The sequence below is a fragment of the Chelon labrosus genome, assembly GCF_963514085.1.
Source record: "Chelon labrosus genome assembly, chromosome: 9".
Classification (NCBI taxonomy): domain Eukaryota; kingdom Metazoa; phylum Chordata; class Actinopteri; order Mugiliformes; family Mugilidae; genus Chelon; species Chelon labrosus.
In genome coordinates, this window is record NC_140359.1 from 25,357,899 (window position 1) to 25,379,590 (window position 21,692).

The 21,692-nt window shown below is 43.3% G+C and overlaps 1 protein-coding gene across 2 annotated transcripts in view; it reads right to left on the reverse strand.

The window, feature by feature from the left end:
• Positions 1-21,692, reverse strand: part of dapk1 (death-associated protein kinase 1) — an 83,606-nt gene that overhangs the window by 6,897 nt on the left and 55,017 nt on the right. For both annotated transcript variants that reach the window (XM_084552289.1, XM_084552290.1), the window contains 13 exons: positions 20,903-21,055; positions 18,500-18,545; positions 18,283-18,372; positions 16,769-16,861; positions 14,696-14,815; positions 13,165-13,263; positions 12,492-12,590; positions 11,404-11,502; positions 11,111-11,308; positions 10,173-10,370; positions 7,112-7,210; positions 3,872-3,949; positions 1,216-1,432 (listed from right to left, as the gene is read on the reverse strand). In XM_084552289.1, coding sequence (XP_084408415.1) covers positions 1,216-1,432; positions 3,872-3,949; positions 7,112-7,210; positions 10,173-10,370; positions 11,111-11,308; positions 11,404-11,502; positions 12,492-12,590; positions 13,165-13,263; positions 14,696-14,815; positions 16,769-16,861; positions 18,283-18,372; positions 18,500-18,545; positions 20,903-21,055 — 1,589 coding nt within the window. The remainder of the gene's footprint in view (positions 1-1,215; positions 1,433-3,871; positions 3,950-7,111; positions 7,211-10,172; positions 10,371-11,110; positions 11,309-11,403; positions 11,503-12,491; positions 12,591-13,164; positions 13,264-14,695; positions 14,816-16,768; positions 16,862-18,282; positions 18,373-18,499; positions 18,546-20,902; positions 21,056-21,692) is intronic.

Here is a 21,692-nt window from a genome sequence, read left to right on the forward strand (position 1 = left end):
TAGAACAGCACTGAACTGTGTCAAAAAATGTTTAGTGTGATTAGATCCTGTCACAAAACAACAGAATTATGTTCAGTGAAAGTATGTGTTGGTCCCGATAAATCAACGTCACTTAGCTGTACTATTTGTACTGGATTCACAGGTCATGAGGGGTTTCTGTTTTTACGTCAGGCAGCTTTTTAAATAAACAACAAAGCCTTCAGTGATGCAAAGCTGCTCGTATGTTTGGGTCAACATCTTTCCTCTCCTCTTTCCTGTGATCAATAAAAACTGAGTGCACCTGTTTCATTTTACAGATCCCAACAATAAATTAAGATGAACAAGCTGAAAGGTACCAGAAATCTATGCACAGTACAAAACAGGCTTTAGGTGCCAGTTTTGCAGCGCTCGACAGATGTAAACATTCAAACTGATGCTTGTACCGACGTTGGCTGGACATAAACGTATGCGAGCAGACGGACGGACATCTCGACGGCTCCCCGTCAGCCCCGTTTCTTTGTGTCCCACTGTGGACTCGCGTCACGTATCGCTGCAGATATAACACGGAGTCAATAAGGAACATTACCGACTCCAGCGCGGACTGAAAGGGCAAGAACAGGCTCTTTCGACACCCCCTTCGGTTCTGACGGAGGCCACAGATTTCCAGATAGCATACAGGACGGGATCAGTAATTCTACACGGCTCACGTAACAGACTATTATCTGAGGCGGGAATCACGTCTGTCTGTCTGGGAGCGCTTAAAGGAGACACAGTGGTTGGTATGTGTGTGTATGAGGGAGGGAGGGAGGGCAGATGGAGAGTAAAAGCAGAGAGATGCTTGAGTGTGTGCTGTTGGTCTTGTTTACAGTACAATGAACACATCAGGGAGTCTTACTAAAGACCTGTGTGTAGGACTGACCTCCATGAAAAGGCTTTTCTGAAGTCCAAGAGAAGCTGGTTATGGTCACTATGGAGTATGGTAATGAAGTTAATGTTTCGGGTTAATGTGTGAGTTGCTAGCGTGAACAGGAGCGAGCAACGGAGCAATGTAACGAGACGTCGCTGACGGACTGGAGGTCACCAGAGTGTGAAATTTAGCACAAACACAAGATTATGTACAAAGAGTAGACACTGAAAGACGTTTAACAGCTATGGAGTGTGTGTGCTGGCCCCCATAGATTCCTTGAAGGGTGAAAGATCTCATTGAAATAAGACAAGTGTGCAAGAGTCACATACCAGCAGGTTTAGAGTTGATGGGAGAGTTGGGGTGTCTGGTCGTGTTGGTCATGCGTGTCCTCCTCCTCCTGAAGAAGCTGCGCAGGATGCCACATTTCAGAGACTCGAGCAAGGTGCTCTTCCCGGCCCCCGAGTGACCGAACAGCTTTAGCTTGATCCTGGGCTGGGCGGTCTGAGTGGGCCGCAGCTGCTGGATGTAGCTCAGTTTGTGGTTGTCCTGACCCCGAAAAAAAAAAAAGAAAAAGAAAAAGAAGGAGGCATGGATTTATTAAAAGACACCGGCAGCTCGTGTGACCTTTATTTACTGAACGGCGCGAACTCCCACAGGCTTTCATTTAAAGGAGACTTCATGTTTGGATAAATTTCAAAGTGAAACAGTGAACTACTTTTCTTCCATGCACACGGAACAGAAGCATCCATATAAAACAGACAGCAGATGGCCGCTTGAAGCAAAATCACTCGAAAACACACGTGTATACATTGTTGTGTAGGTCTCCGTTGTTCCTCAAAAACAGTTGTGACTCATCAGGGAATGGACATGGGCCTTCTGAGGGTGTCCTGTGGTGCTTTTGAGGGGAGGGGCCTCTGTGGATCATCTCACAGATACTTGATCAGTTTGGGATCTAGTGAATTTGGAGGCCAGGTCAACACCTTGTGCTGTTCTTCATGTTTTTTTGACTTGTTCCTATGTCTGCTGCCATCAAGGAGTGTCATTGCTATGGGGTGGGGGTGCCTGGTCTGGTCTAGGTGGGTGCTACATGTCTAAGTAACATCCACATGAATGAATACCAGGTCCAAAAGTTTCCCAGCAGAACATTGAACTGTCACAAGATGGTCGATGTTATTGACTTCTCCTGTCAGTGGTTTTAATGTTGTGGCTGATCGGTGTATATATTAAATCAGGAGTACCCATCTTCTTTGCACGGCTGATTGTTTTAATATCGATCCTTCTGGAGACCAGCCAGTGAGGCGGAGGATATCACAGAATAAATGGTCTGAGATTTAGACGTCACAAAAGATACGTCAACCTTTGTCTTCTCAAAAGAAGGTCCCTGTCTCATAAAGGTGTAAAATGAAAGGGCACAAGTTAGGGACCACAGATGATGATAAAATGTATGTTGTAGATGTGAAAGGCTGCAGTAGAAGAATTTTAATGAAATTCGAGGCCTCAAATTGAGGCGACTGATACATTAGATTGACATATGAAGCCAAAAGTTCCCATAATGTTTACTGCCAGGTTGGTTGCTGGTCGACATTCAAGGCTCTGGTGACCAGGTAACCAGGTAACCCTCTTGTGTTGCTGCTAGTTGTTTCCTGTGCACACCCCCCTTATCTTTAATACTTCACAGGTCATTAAAACATAAGGCAAACACTTTGAAAAAGGATCTAGGTCTGTATGTTGTTTGTTTTGATTGTTATATGGCTGGGCAGGGCAACCATAATGTCTGCCGTGAGTAAATCATCGTTACATTCCTCTCTGCTCGCGGTCAGTCCTCTTATTGTTATTTAAATGTGTCCTCCCACTAACCTACCAAAGTTCATCTGTGTAAAACGCAGGGCACACTCGGATATATTAACAACAAAAGCCTCTTCCAAAGACAGCTGCGTCCTGTGTAGTGCGTTGTCATTCTGCCAGTTTGACAGATAACATTTGTAAGACAGTTTTTTAACCATCCAGCTGATGAGTCATACATCAGAAGTGGCCTGAAACACTGTGAGTGGATGTGTGGGAAGTAGAAGCGCTCCACACTCCCACCTGGGTTATGCTAACGGCGTCAATAAATAAAAGTTTCTAATTTCAACAAGTGTGATTCACAGAATGCAACTTTTTGAAAATGAATCAGGTGGAGCTCGACGCGCTGTCCTTTAAAGTCGGAGGAACGACGCCGGGCTTTTGTTTTTGCCTCTTGATTAACGGAACGTAATCGTCTTTTCTTTCAAACCTGGCGTCCATGTGTCAAAGTGTCTTAAATTAGCCCAGCATATGCAGAGGATGAGTGTTTTCACAGTTGCTGCGTTCATGTTTTCACGCTCTGCATTGAATCTCAGCGGGTCTTCTGGGAAAAAGGGACCAGCAGAGACATTAGTGGTTTAGATTTAGATATGAAGTCTGTGCTCAATGTCACTGGAGGCCTTCAGCGTTGGCCACGGTGGTGCGTGTCCTGTCCTCTTGAAATGTGCAACACATTGAACGACTAGATAGCTGACTAGAAATTATTAGTGGCTTTAACTTTTTATTCATTAAAAGCATGTTAAATGAACAAGCTCCCCGTAACGTCATCCATTACCTGCATGTGTTGAGCAACGTGCTGTCACAAAGTCTAAAAATGGCGGCTTGCTAAAATCTAACACCTCTCTTTCTCCCTCAAACGTCTTTCTCCACACCTCAGCCCTGAAATAGATAGAAGTGTGGTGACTGTGAAACCTCATCTTCAACCTCACTTTATTCGTTTATACTACACACAAGACTGTTATTTATTTTGTACCACTTTATATTGTACTGCTATTATACATTATATTTATCTTTGTCGCTTTATTTCTTGTGAATATGATCTGTCCCACAGGGATCAACAAACTGCGCGTCTTCTGTTTATTATTGAATTTGAAGAGTAACACGCTAGAAATAAACTGCAGCCTTTGTTTTCTCCTTTTTTACCTTTTTCAGCTTTCCCAACAACGCCACTATGTGCTCCTGTTGATCAGTGGAGGCCAGATCCTCGGCTGTTTTTCCATCCTGAGAGAGAGAAAGACAAAAAGACAAGACACATCTTTAGCAAACAGTTGATGCCTTACATTTTCCTTTGGCTGTTTAAATGTGTACTTAACTATTTCTAATACACATCGTTGCTTTAGGATGTAGTTTTTTAGTCCTATCTGATCATCTGCCTTCTAACACCCAAGCCTCGAAACGTCCACCTGGACTTTTTTTTGCTTAATTCAATATATAAAAAGTCAGAAAATGTCTTTTGCACATTTTAATTCAGATCACATTCGGACCACATTTTGGAGGCAGGCTGGGCCGCTTGCGATCACGTTTCTTCTAGTGGTGTGAACACACAATGCAACCTGACCACATTGACCAACTGCCTATGCAAATGACATCCTATGTACCAAGCAGAGTTTTGCCTCAATCATTCAGAACAACAAACACACAACTACTTCATTTGAATGATCGCCAGTGGAGGCAAACCCGGCGTAGGGAGAACCTTCACGCATCCTCTGTCCATGTAGCTGTAAACTAACTAAACTAATAAACACTTTAAAACAGGAATTAACAAATTAAATGACTGATTATGAGTAGGCTATGTGTACATTACCTCACATAAAACATATCCACACGTGTTTCATTTGTGATGTGTTCATGTTGATGTATGCAAAGTTGTCATGTGGAGTCAACTTACGTGTTTTTCTCAGTAATTACAGGCGTTTCTATTTGCCTTTGCCACCAGACCCTTTTCCCTTCACTGCTGTAAACTGTTCAGCACACAAACACTCTGCTGGAGTTATAATCTGATCTTTGTGCTTTAGCTTTGTGTGTGTATGCGTCTGGGTGTGGCTCAGCTTTCCTGCTCCTGGTTCATTTACCTGCACGGCTGAGGTTCCCGCGTTTTTTATATTTTATTGCTCGTGTTGTCTGATTTTGTTTTGGATACTGGTTACTGTTCAATCAGCTTCAGGATACTGCTTTCTAAGAAAAAAAAAGGCAGTACAGCGATATCATCCTATTAACCACACAGATCCAGCGTCAGTCAGCTGTAAATAATAAAGCTGTAATGACCTGGATTCCTGATGCACAGTTATAACCCCTCAAAGCTGATTCCAGTGGATAAAGTACAGCTGCAGCGTCCGTACGGCACACAGACACACACTTACAGAACAGTACGTGCACTTTCTCTCCATGTCCCTCCACTCAGCCGCTCTCATTTCTTTCTCATTTCTCCTCAGCACACTGACACAGAAACGCCACATTCCTGACAAGTTTCATGTCTCTTCCTCTAAAGCGAGCCATCTGTCACAGACGGGCTCTGGCTGCTGCTCCGCAGGGAAAGCTTGCACGGACGCCCACAGAGCCCTCCCCTCTCTCTGCAGCGCAGGTTGGTTCACCTCGTTGTTTTTATCAAGAGAAACCAATAAAGAATACCTCAAATATATAAACAGCACATTTCTGCCTTTATTCTCCTTCTCTTTCTCTTGATAAGGTCGCATAATATTATCAAGAGTGTGAGAACACTGACCTTTAAGCTATTTGGATTGTGAAAATGTCAAACATGTGAATGTAAATGAAGTGCAGCTCGAACACAAAAACTGACCGCTTTAATATGTGAGCAAACCCAAGGCCCTGCTCGTACAGATGGCGGGGTGTCATGATTATTACTACTGATGCTTGGCAACAGCAGATGAACGGCTGGTGTCATGTTTGTCACAGAACCGATGAGGAATATTAGATCATCCACGCTTTCTCCATTTTAGATTAAATATCTGTTGAAGTGGACGGTCCGAAAGGAGGATTCAGTTTTTTACTGATTTATTTATTTTTATCAGAACTACTCTAATCCACGAATAAATGAAATAAAACTTCACGTGGACTCCTCAGTTCGTCCTCCCTCAGCAGCTCAACGGCGAACCCCTGACACAGGTCACTGGACGATGAATTATACATCTCAATATGTGCCTCCTCGATTAAACATGCATAGCACATCAGCTGTCATACAATATTAACGGCGGGAGAATGCAGAGAGAAAGAAAAGGCTTGGTGTGGAACAGCTGGCGGTGGAGAATAAGAATCAGTTTTACTCTGGCTGACTGAATGAAACGCGTTACTAACAGGATGTGGGCAGGAAGTGAGAAACAACTGACCAGTAACACAGTTTTTTTTTGTTTGTTTGTTAGTTTTCATGTCCAGAATCCTTTAGTTTTGTCTTCAGCACGTGAAACGCAGCCTCGATTAGTTTCAGATCAGCAGGATTATCTACTTTTTTACCTTCAAAGACTCCTGGCTTCCTTTCATACACTAATACGGCAGGAGAGCAGAGTGAAGTGAGACATATGTTTTATGTACGGCACCGAAGAAACGCCGGACGTGAACTCCCACCCATCTCTGCAGTCAAACAACACCTCGCTCTGAGCCTGAGCTGTGTGATAAAAGCCTGTGGCTGTCAAGAGACTTCAACACCGGTAAAGACTTCAGAGAAACAACTCTACAAAGTCATGAACGGTGATATAAACACTTTTCTCTGCATGATAATTAACCGTGTTTCATGACTGACTGTACCTTTAATATATAACCACCTGAGGGTCTCCTTTTAATCGAACATACAAGATAAATGTACTGTAAGCCCACTTTATTCCTTTATCTGTATATCGACATTTCAGAGTCTTGAAACATACGATATATGTCAAGTCGATTTACACTAAAAATAAATAGCCGCCACCTTGGATTTGAATATTTCAGTATTTTATAGAGAGTCTGAAAGGAGTGATCTAACAAGCTAATACAGATACAGTAAATGGGATGAAAAGGGTTGTTTTATTAAGACTGGAGCTACTTGAAAGAAAACTCAAGAGGGTTCAAGAGGTTAAATGAATTTCTAATGAACAATGGATGAAAGCGGCTTTAAAACCACGGAAGCGGCTGAGAATGCTAATGTGCTAATAATGAATTTCTCCAGATAAAAAGCTGTCACCGTGTTTTCTTCTTTAAGGAAGCGTTTGTGCTGAATGTCATGCTGGCACTGTTCACGTGTGAAGTAGATGATTATATATATACAGTATAATCAGTCAAAATGACAAGAGGCTGCATTGTTGTTGTTTTTTTACCAAAATGGTGAAAAGAAAAATGCTGCCAGAGATAAACACAACTCTCCACTACACACTACGACAGTGAGGAGGAACTTACATGTGTGACGGCGTCGATGTTTGCTCCGGCCAGACACAGATGACGTACGACCTCGAGGCTCCCGTTGTTAGCAGCCAGGTGGAGGGGAGTTCTTCCATACTGGGTAAAGAGTAAACAGAAGGAATTTTCAGCACACGCCATAAAATACTGGACGTAATCTTTATGCGACTCTTAGTAACATGCGTCACAGCTGCCAGTAGTTCCTTGGTCCGCACCTCCATGGCTAACAACCTGGAAAGATGGGCGGTGTAATCTTTAAGCCTCAATTTCCGGCTGCCCTCCTTTGTATTTATCAAACTTTCTTAAATTAGTAGTTAATGGTGATGGTGTATCAGTGATGGTGAGGAGGCCGAGTACAGAACCGTGGTGGGAAACTTTGTCACATGGTGCGAGGACAACTTCCTTCAGCTGAATGTGGCAAAGACAAAGGAACTGGTTGTGGACATGCAGAGGAAAAAGGCTCCAGTGACCCCCGTTACCATTCGGGGGGGGGGGGGGGGGCCCAGGTGGACATCGTGGAGGACTAGAAATATCTGGGAGTGTACACTGACAATAAACTGGACTGGTCAAAGAACTCTTTAAACGCAGTGTCAGAGAGGAGGATGCTGGCAAGAGTGAAGACCATCCTGGACGACACATCCCACCCACTCCACAACACACTGGCCAGTCTAAGGAGAAGCTTCAGTAACAGACTCATTCTACCTAAATGTACAACAGAACGCCACAGGAGGTCATTCCTGCCTGTGGCCATCAAACTTTATAACTCCTCCCACTGAGTGTTGGTCACTCTTTAACACTTAGACGCTGTTCATTTATTTGCAACCTCTACCTCTGTATATTGTGAATACTTGTGCAATATTGTTCCTTTACTTTAAATGCATCTTATTTATTTTTTTATATATTTTTGTATTACCTTTATTCAACTAGCAACTGTCACTTTACGGGAGCAACAGCAACAAAACAATTTCCTTGAAGGATTAATAAAGTATTCTGGTTCTGATTCTGATTAATACCAGAATAAATAAAATACTGTAGACCATTTTTTCTCTTAGGCGAACAATTAATGTTTTGTTTTCTTGCTCATGCTACAACATCCCAGCTCAGCACCCACATAGCTGGTCAGTTGGACAATTTAAAGCCACTGCCACAATATCTGAAGGTAGTAAGACAAAATGGTCAACATGCTGCTCCTGCTGTGGGTGACCTGTGTGTTTGACTGGAAGGATCAAAATATAAAACTGATGATTAAAACAGGAATGCAGGAATGATGTGCCCTCTGAAAACCAAGCTAATTATCCTAATGACCAATAATTACCAACACAATGAACAGTAAACCCAAAATAAAGATGGAGACATGTAGGTGTCTCTTCTTCTCCTTCTACAGAAACATGGAGGCAAAACTACGAGCGGATGAAGGCAGAATCCATGTGGCCAGCAACTCTTCTTCTGTCTAAAGTTTGTCTCATCTTCTTCTGTTGGAGTGGCAGAACCACAAAACACAAACTTCTACAAAATATACCTCGGTAAAAGCGTTTTTTTAATCAATTCCTTTATTACAGCTTGGAAAAAACAAGGAAGCTTCCCTCCTATTCTATTATGCTGCAAACGTGTTTGTCTCCTCGGTGTCTTTCACTGACAGTGAAGACAAACTGAGGCACACAGTCAGCCGTACGTCAGATGCTGCTTTAGATAAACTCAGAAGAAACAAGCACGAATAGAATATAATGCATAAATCACAGCCTCTCTGGCGGGAGCTGTCTTCTCCTGATGCGCATCGCTTCCCTGAACCGCGCTGGAAAAAACGTTTCTGAGTGCAGAGAAGCCGAGGAGGCTGGCGGCGTGCGAGGAGAGCGATTCTACTGCAGAATTTATTAAGATGGATGGTGTCAAAATAGAGGAGGAAATCAAAGAGGACAGAAACATGTGTGGGAAGAAAAACATTCCCGGGCGAAGACGCTAAGCGAGATGGGTTCTTTAATCAAATATAAATCCAATATTTATAGGACCAGTTCACCTGAATAAGAAAAATGTCTTGTGTGTTGTTAAAATTACAGAAAAAGAGTGAATTTAATTTTAACAGAAATTCTAACATGCCAGGAAGATGCACATTTTAGTCATAAATCTAGATGAAATCAGATCAAACTGAACTGAAAGGAAAAAACACTTTAATCTCCATAATACATCAGCTTTCTGTGTTTATTTATTCCTCTGTTCGCCTTGTGATCAACTTGGATGGGACAGCTACAGAACAAAACTGAAACTACAGCTCATGGGCTTGAATGTGCAGCTATAACGCTTCCTTCTTTTCTTTTGAGTCTGGCTGCAGAATTGTTCTGATGCCGAATGATTGGGTCAGGCTCACAGCTGGCGTTCCAGCTCATCCCAGAGGTATTAGATGGGGCTGAACTCCGTCGAGGGGAAAAGCAATTTGTTTTTGTTTTTTTGTGTAGAAGCTGAAACGCAAAGCAACTAAAGGGCCTGTCCCAAACCATGAAAAGTACCGTGGACATACAGTGGTCTGATCTAGCTGCTGTAACAAAACACAAACATGTCTGAGTTGACTCATCGTGGTGGTGTAACAGATCATATGATGCCACTGAAAAACAATAGCTGTGTTTGCAGGTTATGTAAGATGAGTGTCACAAACAGGAACATTGGAATATGAGGTGACTGAAAAATAAAACACATATAAACTGGAGACAGTAGTTAGAGCAGGGGTTTAAAACAGAGGCCCACCAGAGGGTCCAATCTGGCCCCTTGGGATGAATTTGTACAGGAAGAAAGGAAGAAGGAGGAAGAGGAAGGGGATGAGAAGACAAAAGAAGGAAGAGTAGAAGAATGAGTAGATAAAGAAGGAGAGGAAGGAAGAGAGAGAAGGGAGGATGAGGAGAAGGAGAAGTAGATGGGGAAGGAAGAGAAGGAGGAAGATGAAAATGAGAAAGGAAGAAGATGAAAGGGAGCAGGAAGAGGAGGAGTAGAGGGAGGATGTGGAGGAGGAGGAGGAGGAGGATCTGGAGAAGTAGGAGAGTGTGAGGAGGGAGAAGGAGGTTGAAGCGTCCACCTTGTTGGGGAGGTCCAGGTTGGCCTTGGCGCCACAGATCGCTGTGACGACGGGCAGATTTCCGTCCTTGCAGGCGATGTGAAGCGGCGTGTTGCCGTGCCGATCCTGGTGGTCCAGGTGGCAGTGGTGTCTGAGGAGGCAGCGGACGACGTCAACCTGACACCTCCGCACGGCCAGGTGGAGAGCTGTGTGGCCGTCCTGCAGACACACAACATCGTCACTGTACGTCGATGATGAAGTTAGTTTTTTGCCCGATCTGGCCGATCCGAGTCATAATCCGGCTTTAAATAAACAACATTTTCTCCCTGGAGATTCATAAATGGCTTTTCTTTTCTTCCTTGTATTCTCTTAGATCATATGGACTGGATTAAGTCCAATAAATGGAGCTGTCAAAGCCTGTGTAGTGAGGAGAGGCTTGTACTTTGGCTCCAGAAAACCTGTGTTCTCTCTTCTTTTCCTTTTTAAACGCAGCATTCAGTGTTTCTCAATGTTTTGGTGCAGTCTTGTTGAGTAAAATCTCTTACTACTACCTCACCAAACATCTACACTGCAAATGTATAGATGTCTGACTCACTTAATTTTGTTGAGTTATGTGATTTTGGTTACTCTTCTTTATTTTTTGGCAGATTTGATGCTAGCCAACAGAAGAGGACGAAGAGGGATGTGTTTCTGGTTTGTGGCAGACCTAAAACAAATAACTACAAAAGATCAGGCTTGGCTAAAGCCAGATACCAATGCGATCATTTTAAAAATGCCTGGATCTGCCTGATACTGATCTCCCGATAAATTAATATTAGAGCTGCACTGGAAACAATCAAGTGCCAGGCGACTAAGAAGACCAAAACGCAGGTCGACGCCTCCTTTCTAGTAAACAGGAGCATGAAACTATTAAATTACACCATGTGGTACTGGAAAGACAGCAGTTATGTTATGATTACCTTGTCAGTGGCTTCTAGATTGGCCCCATGCTCCACCAGACACTCCACAATGTCCACGAAGCCCCGAGCAGACGCCGTTAGCAGCGAACTCTCCCCCTCACGGTTCTTTGCGTCCACGTTGCATCCGGCCTGGCAGAGCGCTCGGGCCACAGCAGAGTAGCCGTGCCAGGCAGCGCAGTGCAGCGGGGTCTCCTGCTCCTGTAGATGGAAATGCAAAAAAGGAAATAAAAAAAAATAAAACTTTGTAATTACCACCGCGTCATTGTGTCGCCTCCGTCTGTGCATGCACTCACCCTGTCTGCCAGGTCTGGGTTGGCCCGGATGCAGCACAGGTAGCTCACCACGTCCACGTTTCCATAGCGAGCTGCCACATGAAGAGCCGTCTCCCCAGACTGGAAGAGAAGAGTTAATGCACCTATTAACATCTTAACATTCCTGTTGGGTCATTCCATTCCATCTGAGTCAGCGACTTTCAAAAAACTTCCACTCAAACGAGACATAAATCATCTGATAGGGGAATGGATCCATCAGCTGTGACTTTATGGCTGCAGTCAGAGAAGCCGCTTGTTAACAGGGAAACCACTTATGTGAAACAACACCCAAGACGACGTGTTCAGTTGCCGGTACGGAACAGAACCACTTAAAAATAAAACAATTAATGGATTTAAGAGCTAAAAAAAAAAGCTTTTAAGAAAAGTTTTATGAGAGGAATTATATGAAAATCACAAAGTTAAAGAATGTCTGAAAGGTCTTCTGGCCGGACAATTATCTGGTTACACGCAGACACCTCAGCCTGTGATTTGAGGGTTATGGTGTAATAAAGTGAGATGAAACTTTAACGATCCCTGGACCGGAACAACATAATAATCAGGAAAGTGCCTGGAGTGCAGATCAGCCCAGTCAGGTCTGGTGGTGGAGGAGGAGGAGGACTCAGCTCTGCCTCAGTGTTCACAGACAGAAGAAGAGGAGGAGGAGGAGGAGGAGGAGGAGGAGGAAGAAACCACCAGCGGCTAAAATGATTCAAGAGATTGGAAAAATGCTTTGGGGATTTGGTGAGTCTAAGCGAGCTCTATGATCGAGGCCACACCAGCATCAAAAGCAAACACACACACACGCACACAACCCATCTTTCCCCCTGCAAGGCCTGTTTCTATGGCAACAGCAAATAAGCTGATAAAAATGCCAGAGTAACTGGTTTTCTCCCCAGGTGTGTAAAATGTCGAGTGTGAATGAGTCCATACCGTTTGTGTGTGTGTGTGTTTCTGGGCATTTCAAAGTAATGCTTCTCAGGGGGGGGTTGGTGGGTGGGAGGTAGTGGTGAGTTGTAGCATGTGTGTGAGCGTTAAGACGTATGGAGAGAGAGGAGAAAGTCTTGATTTACCTTATCTTGGACATCCAGAGGACATTTCTTTTCATGGAGGAATTTCAGGGTCTCCACGTGGCCGTGCCTCGCCGCGTAGTAGATAGCGTTGGCTCCGCTCTGGAGGTTTCAGAGAGAAGGACATTCCAGGATTTATCCCCAACATTTACCATCAAATCAGGCTGTCGCGTCTGCAGCCAGGTGATATGACCACATCCTTCTATGATACAGCACAGCACGTTGCAGACAAAGACCCTTGAGTCAATGTGCAGCCATGGTAACGGTTTATCACAGAACCTAATAAAAACAATGTGTTTTTTTAACGTGCACACATCTGTTACCTGGAGTGCTTTTCAATAATTCATATCAATTATTTCCAAGCACAAGAGGAAGTTTCCGACCTGTAGCTGGGTCAAAGGTAGGGTGATCTACCTCCTGTAGTTTGTGTGCATTTACAAAAACAATTACAGAATATCGGTGTAGCATATGCCAGTCTCTACAGCGCGTGAGTGCAATGAGTTCACGGCTCCATGTATTTATAGTGCAGAATACCCCCCCGTCATAATCCAAATGACAGTCTGTGACTTTCTTCAGTGTTCATTACTGCAGCTCTGACGCATTTAATGCCCGTCTATTAAACGCTACAGCTGCGAGTCACAGGCGCCATGATGACACCCCGCGGATGAGTCCTTACCTTGTCGTGGGCCTGGATCTCTGCGCCTTTTCTTATCAGCACCTCGATAATCTGGATGTTGCCACAACCGGCTGCAATCAGGAGGGGAGGGGTCCCGTGCTGCAATATATTCACGCATGTATTATACTTTTCATTGATGATAATGTGTTTTTAATTTGTGCTAAACCAAAATCTGTCTTTTTTTCTTCTTAAAAAGAAAATTAATTCTCAAGTTTTAGACAAAAAGGGCAAAAGATAACCTTTTCTGAAACAGGTCGTTAAACACAGACATGTCCATTTCAAATACTTATATCACTGACAGCAGTGGTCTGGCCAGGATATTGTCATTTAAAAGTGAGAGTTGCAGCCCTCAACTGATGTTGATGTTGTCATGTTGTGTTTTGGTCTGAGGCGCCACCCTCCACCTATCGACCAATCACGAAGTCAGTAGAGTTTCGTCATCCGGGTTGCCAGCTCTGCTCTAGTTACCGCAGCTGCAGCTACGAACGTGTCGGATAAAACATGTATAACGTTACTAAACCTAAAAGACCTCGTTATGAATCCGAACTACGTCGTGACAAAGTCCGAAATAAAACAAGGATTTGTATAGGAGATGCCTTTCAAAGATGGAGACGGCTGAAAACAGAGAAGAATTTGAAGACAGACGCCAACGTTGCTAATTTTCTCCTGGCTAACTTACTTGTACATAATGTAAATGCACATTTAAAATATTCACGACAGTCAAACAAAGTTATGCATGTTCGTGCAAAGTAACGTTACGTTAGCGCATACAGAGGAGGTGGGTCATCGAATTGATAAGGTAAGGAACTGTTTGGGAAATAAAAACGGCGAGTCGTCATTGCTAACATTAGCGATGCATTATGAGCCCGTTTCTCTGTCATTATGCTGAAACGCCGAGGAAAACAACATTAGCACGTCGATTATGGCAATGTGAAACGTAAGTGAGACGTATTGAGTAGCCTAACGTTACCTCGGTAACCTGGCAACCTCGAGTCAGGGGGGAGGTTGGAGGGGATACACTGTTCGACAGTATTTAGAAAGTGATTGCAGTACCAGTTTTGGCCAGTTTTGGCCACAATCTTACATACTGTTCCTTTAATACAAACCTCTCTAAAGTTCACTGTCCCTAACAGTGATGTTATTCTGCTCCTCTTTTTAGAGTTGTTATAGCCACATGTCTTCTCTCTGTTTTTATAACATCAACTCGACCATCATCTGGTGCTCCATCGAAGCAGGAAACGTGTCTGACCATTAGGGTTTATAGCTCTTTTTAGTGCTAACATGTTTAATTTACTTGTGCCTATCTGCTCCACCACCAGTGTCTAGACTCCACAGGTTCTATCCCTAGTTCCTTACCTTCCTCAGGGATTCTTCATGTCCACATGACCTCTCCTCACTGAAATATTCTTATAAATCTGAACCTACATTGTTGCTCCTTTAAAACTTAGTGTAAGGGTTTTGGATGTATTCAAAAATAGGACTAAGAGAACATACAGCAGTGGGTTTTTGTTTATACTCCATATAATTTCACCTTGTTGGGCTGATTGACATCGTAACTGTTCAATGAGCCGAGCAGATGCTGCAGACCGGGTACGTTGTCATCGTTTATGGCATGAATGATGGCTTTCATAACGAAGGAGTCTTCCTCGTCCTGGACAGATGGAAAGACAGTAAATAAGTTAGTCTTCTATTGTTTTCAGTGTACTCTTGTGATTAATGCTGAGGATTTTTCCATCACATGATGTCGTAAGTTTCTCTTTCATCTTTCTCTTTCAGGTACGAATAAGAAACAGTAAAACATGCACTTTTCTTTTGCTTCTGCAGCTCACACTGCTGTATTTTATACAGTATGAAACACACGTCAAGACTCTTTTGGTCAGTGACATGTGACCCAATCACCTTCAGTCAGCCGCACAGCACAGAATCAGCTGTGACGCTCTGCTGCACAAAGAGACAAAGACGAGAGAGGCAGGGAGCTGAGGAGGGGAGAGGAGGGGAGAGGAGGGGAGAGGAGGAGGGAGGGAGGTGGGGCTGATGTGGAGTTTGCTCAGCCAAGCTTGACACTCCAGCTGCATTCCTCAACATAACCTCCCTGCTGGGCGAGCCATAACTAAAGCACCGCAGAGAGCTGCAAAAACACAACACAAATGTGTACGAGCAGCAAACCGCCTGCTGGGAGTTCAATGTCAGCACAGCTGCTTGGGATATTTACCTTCTGAAAACGGCAATTCATGACACAGGACATAGAGGCGTTACACGTGTTTTACTTTCTCCTTCATGCGTATTATTACAAAAGTTTGCTTCTGGTCTGCTACTGAACCTAACATTTAAAACCTCCTCAACACCTGAAATATCTACTGTACAAAAATAATTGGAAGTTACAATTATCCTAGCAGGACAGCTGGGATAGGCTCCAGCAGACCCCCGCGACCCTTAACAGGAATAAGCGGGTACAGAAGATGAATGAATGAATTATCCTAGCACTTCCCGAGGCTTCAAAGCACCTCAAGCTATCAATGTTTAATCAGTAGAAGAGACAAATGATTCTCTGAAAGTAATTGTAGAAAAACAATCTACAAGATGCCTTTAAGGAATAAACCTTTTAATCACCTGACTTAAAGTCTGTGACAAGTTGAAGCTACAGATTATGTTTTTGGGAAAGTGATAAACCATCATTAAATAATAATTAACTTGGAGCATTTGTCATCCAGTAACCCTATGTGTTAAGTCTAAGTTTGGATCAAATTAACAAGTGAAATAAGTAACACATTGATAATAATTCTTGCATCCTGAATGTGTGTCTCTGTTTTACACTCACAGAGCCTCTAAAGCTAAAGAGGGGAGCTGCACTGCTCATCCAGTAAAGCCTACACGTCTATAAGAGTGTACTGATAACTGTTAACTCCTGCTGCAGTTCAAGTCGTGCACTACAGACGGCGCCGCATCCTCAACGTGCCTGGTCCAACCTGGCTTCACACCTGCGACACCAGGAAGTGGCTGATGAGGAAATAGGCCTGGCCTCAGACTAAGATAATACCTTGTAAATGATTAAGCTCTGTGACAGAAGCTGGAGTGTTTACATCTCTGACAACGTCCAGAGGAGAACTTTACTGACTAATAACCCAAATACCTTGTGTTTGAAGTGCATTCCATTCATTATGGCACATAGAGTTTCTTCTCCTGTGGAGGCACATTCCTACACGCTAAACCTAGTTTTAACACCACACACACTGAAATTCCAACATTTCTACAAACACATGAGCTGTGGCACTCGGAGGGGGAAATGAGGAACAGATCAATTACATGTAACAGCTCGAGATTCTCAGGGAGATTGTAGCTTTTGTAGCTGGAAATACCAAAGCTGGAGCTTGGGGCCCTACTAAGCACAAGCGTTTCAATAAAAGCAAACTGAAACTCATTAAGCTCCAGTCTCCAGTCAGTTACTTTAATTTTTCTGTATTAAAGAAAGCACCGTGGAGATAGCCGTAATGGTTCTCTTGTTGTGTACACCCAATTAACTTCAATGAATGTGGATTCAGATCTTCTGTTCTTTGAACTTTTTTCAGTTAGTGGTAAATAAGAGGAGCAGATCTGCAGGCCTTACCAGCGTGTCATCACTGCGGGCCACACTTATGTTGCTCCTGGACAGGAAGGAGCGGGACAGGCGGTTACATAAGGAGATGAGTCGGACGGATTGCTGGAAAAGAGAAGGATGGTGGTTTGTGAACGAGCAGAACGGGAACAAGTTAATGTCAAGTCGCATTAAAGGGGCTGTCGACACGAGGGCATGTGTGGACGGGGCAGGAGATTTTCTGCTCTATTAACATTGAGTTACTCACTGGAATTGATTCTTGGCAACCCCTTGAACCTTGCATTGTGAGGTGACGCAACTGTACCGGACCTTAAGGTGTGTGAGGCACAGCTATCTTCAAACTCTTAACAAATTTTGAAACAGTCATGCCTCATGGAGCAATTTCAGTCGATGAGTTTGCAATCCACATTCATTAATACACAGGATTAGATGTTACAATCCCTTGTGCCAAAATCCCAGGCAAAACACATTTAGAGGCCCTGTCCAGCTGAGAAACTCTAACAAACCTACAGTCATGTGATATGACGCTTAATCTCCAATCTAAATGAACTAAGTAAATGCTGCTGGCTCGTATGGCCCGCTCAGCAGCAGATGCTAACTCAAACCTTGTGAAATATACGCTAACCAAATGCTACTGGTTAGCTTAACCTACAATCTAAGTAAACTAAGTAAATGCTGCTGGCTTGTAGGCCCACAGAGCAGCAGAGGATAATTCGAACCTTGTGAAATATGAGCTAACCTAACGCTGCTGGCTTGTATGGCCCGCTCAGCAGCTAACCATAGGTACCAAGCAACATGAAGACATCAGGAACCTGGCCTAAACAACAGCAGTATGCACAAATACTTATTAATTCACACGGTTTAATTTGCAATGCATCTATTTAAGTCTACAGGGATCTGGAATAACAACAGCCTCAATTCAGCACTGAGGCTAAAAACACCTAAATACGTTTATAGGTAAATCTGAAAAGGAAGATAAAATCTACGGATTTCACTAGACTAGGTGACTTATTTTGGATTTGAAGTCAACATAATGTGGCCCAGATTTTACTTGCTTTTTAAAGACTTATTTCATTTGAATTATTTAAAAAATATCACCTCAACAAACAGGAATTTTTATCACGTTAAAATAAATAAACTCAAATTCTGGTTGCTGTGTAGCCAGAAGCTGCCACTGCACCACCATTACCCAAACAGTAGACAGAGACATGGCATGACAGCATCGCTAAGCCACTGCACATAAACAGTCCCTGCCGGGTCAGCTGTGACGAACCAAAACAGACAAGTGGACGACCACCACTGGTTTTAAATCTGAATGTTATGGCGAGGCAGCAGCAGCGATCGGTGCCGACATCAAAGAATCTCTGAGGAGACGTTCTGGCGACGAGCTTTCAAAGTGCAGTGTCGTGGGGATGTGATGTGTTACTGGGTGTTATCGCGGCGAGAATTTGTGCAACAGTACAGTAATTTGTCTTCTCTGAAGCCTGACGCTGTAAAAAAATTAGAGACGCTTTCAAAGCACTTACTTTCCACTTTCTGCGAGCTGCAAACTTTTTGAACTTTTCCATGTTGACGGCCGACTCCTTCCTGCTCAGAGCTTGCTGCGTGTCTTTTGGCTGATTTCACAAATGAGATAAAGCAAGCAAAGATATATTTGGTTCAGAATCCATCAGGCGAGACTCACAAAACTCACAAAAAAAACATAACACAAGCGTTTTAAATTAAACGTGGATGACGTCCAACCTTAATCCAGGGGTGTTGGAGGCTGTCCTGGATCGTCATTCTCTTTCTGCGAAGAGAAAAATACATAAATTAGCAAAAAGTTATTCATCCTCCAGATTTGACAGTTAACGGTCTCGTTTAGTGCGTTCTCTACACAGAATTCACCTTAACCATAGTACTGTTGATCATTTCTCATTTTATAGGGGAAAAACTCTTCCACTGACGCTGTGTGGCATTTAAAAACCAAGTCCAAGAGAATGGGTGGGTGGTTAAAAACAAAATACAGCCTTTAATTATTAGGGACTGGTGTATTGCAAAAAACACACAAAGCTGGAATTAGATTTTTACGCAACATCCTACACACAGTACACCAGTGGTTGTAAGAAACACCAGCAGCATAAATGTTATTGGTGTCTGCAAAGATGTTTAGTGCAACTGTTGTCCTGTTTATGGTCTGATACAATGGTTGCAGTCAACAATCCACAAAACACATTTCAACTGTCAAGACTTTTGAGATACTACCGTTCCACCTTGTTATAAAATGACAGCATGCTATTTATTTCAAGTACGTGACTCAAACACATCGATAACAAAGTGTGATACTCTGTGAAACTATTCAGCCTCCTCTTCCATTATAATGAGACCGCTGAGATTTACGCCACAGATGATTGCACAGGGTCGGCAGAGAAAAGACTTAAACTTTGTACTTGCCACTAAAGTATCTGCTGTTATCTTTTTACAAAAAACAACACATCAGTCTATCTAAACACATAATCAACAATGACAATAATTTAATAAGTTAGTTGCAGCCTTAAAGAATATCGCTATATTGCGCTTCATTAATCAAAAACACCCATTTCCTTTTTGAAACTTTTCATACTTCTCTTTAACGCCTCAGTTAAGGTACTGAGAAAAACTACTCCAGACGTTTACGTCATCAATTTGCTTACTTCTTCCCAAAACACACGACTAACAAAATGCTCAGCACGTCAGCGATTTCTACTGAAAGAACAAATGACTACTTCCCTCGGTTTATTCCTGCTGTCAATGAACAATGAAAACAACAACCCACTGATCAGAAAAGGTTTCAGTTTATCCAACACAACCATTAGAGAAACTGGTGTGGTCCAGTAAACACACCACTTCCTTCTGCCCACGTCTGTCTGCGACCTCACCTCCGTTGCTAACCAACACACGTCTGATCAGAAAAACCCCTCAGACCTTCTCTCTACACGTTAAGGTAACAGTTAATGTAGAATAACTGTCCCGATGCAGTTTTTATCCAGCGTGATAGTAAACACTATCAACATGCGTCTCTGTTCTGCCGTCTGAGTGGACCCATGTCTCCTCGTTATGTAGATCAATTAAAAGGCGTTCCATTATGATGCACTCAGTCTGGGATTTCTAAAAGCCCCATTAGGTGAAGTTTGTAAAGTCGGTTTCTCCCTTTGCCCGCTGCCTGTTTAAAGCCACCCCTTCCCTGGTTCCCGTCTCACTGCGGCCTGTACGTATCTAAATGAAATTATCTTCACACCTACAATTATTCACCTCTGTTAGTGCCCTCGCCACCGTCTCTCCATTGTTCCGAAGAAACGGTAAGTAATTACGAGCGAGACAAAGAGTTTTGATGGCAGTTAATGTGTTCAAGTGCAGCTGCAGCCATTCAGCTGTTGCTAGAGCAACTCTGTAATGAGGCAGAGACACGGTCTGAGCAGTTTTAGGAACCAGTGGCAACAGGCGCATTGCAGAGGAGCTGGAATATCTATAGAAAGCACACATATTGGCTGTTTTAGAATAAGAATCATGTCATAGTTTAGAGTACGCCGTTACAGACTGATGTAGAGAGAAGGATGAGACCTGAAAACATTTGCAACTGTTGTATTTCTAATCTGAAGTACCTGTATCATGGCTCCTGTCGTGCTTCCTCTGTGTCTCCACCTGTGTGTTTGTTTCCTTGGTGTTTGTGTATCTATGGGTGTGGCTGATACCTGAGGCTGCTCATCCTACAACTAATCCTATCTTCAGCGAGCCACCTGCATGCCTACTCATCACAACATTCTCAGTCTACGACTCCAGCCCATTCCTTGCACAGTTTCTTCAATTTGTACACTTTCGAAATCCCACCAGCCAACTTTGTGTCGGTATTCGTCTCCTCCTCAGACTGGTTAGTGCAGGAAACATTATTTGATTGATATTCAGTAGTGCTGTACTAAACAAGCAGTTTGAAGACATCAGCTGGGACTAGAGAACACTTTAAAATGCATTTTCCACCATGTGATCCCAATGATTAATGATTAATCCTGCTCATGTTGTGATTTCGCTGTATTTTAACAGGATAAAAAGGACAGATTTTTTCCAATTCTTTTCATCATACAAGTCTAATCTAATGGAAACAGAAGAATCAGAAAGATGGACAGCACGTACTTTGGATCTTTGATGAGAAGCCGTGCTATGAAGTCCTTGGCGAGGACGCTGGTGTTGCTGAAGAACTCCTCGTCAAACGTGTAGTCGACGGCCGACACGTTGGCCAGCGTCTCCTGCTTGTTGTCGCCCAGGAAAGGAGATGCACCACTTAGACTGAGAAACAGAAAGGGATTCTGTCTGATTACACGCAGTGTTTTCATTGATCAAGCTTACAGTTCTTGTAGTCAAAGGAAAAAGGAATTGATTGGCTTTAGGCCCAAACGTGACTTCACCCGCAGCTGATTAGCTCTGGTCCTCAAAACCAAAACCAAGGCTGTACTACTATTTGATGAGGCAACGTGATTACAGAGCTGCAAAGCAACTAAACATGACTCATTCGTCAACCTTTGCAGTCATACTGAAGTATTCGTTGTGTATTAGTCAAACTTGATTGCAGGCGAGCCAGCTGGACCGTTTGAGTGCAAGAATTTTAATGCAGTTTCACACCTCTCCACTGAATGTGCACATAAAAAAAAAATACGCACAAGCACAAGACAAAGGCGTGTTTTTATGAACAACTAAGACACAGCAGAGCACAAACAGGGCTGAGCAGTCAAGTATGCTAATGAGGTCTCCTAGCGATGCGGCAGTTAGACCAGACATCGGCCCGTGACAGACCCCCGGCCTTCCCTTCTCCTCTCAAGCTTCTCCGGGCTCGTCAGCACCAGCCGCTTAATTAAGATGCCAGCTGGGACGGACATGGAGGTGGTGCAGGTCAAGCTCAAGTTGAGCAGAAATGTATGAATTTATC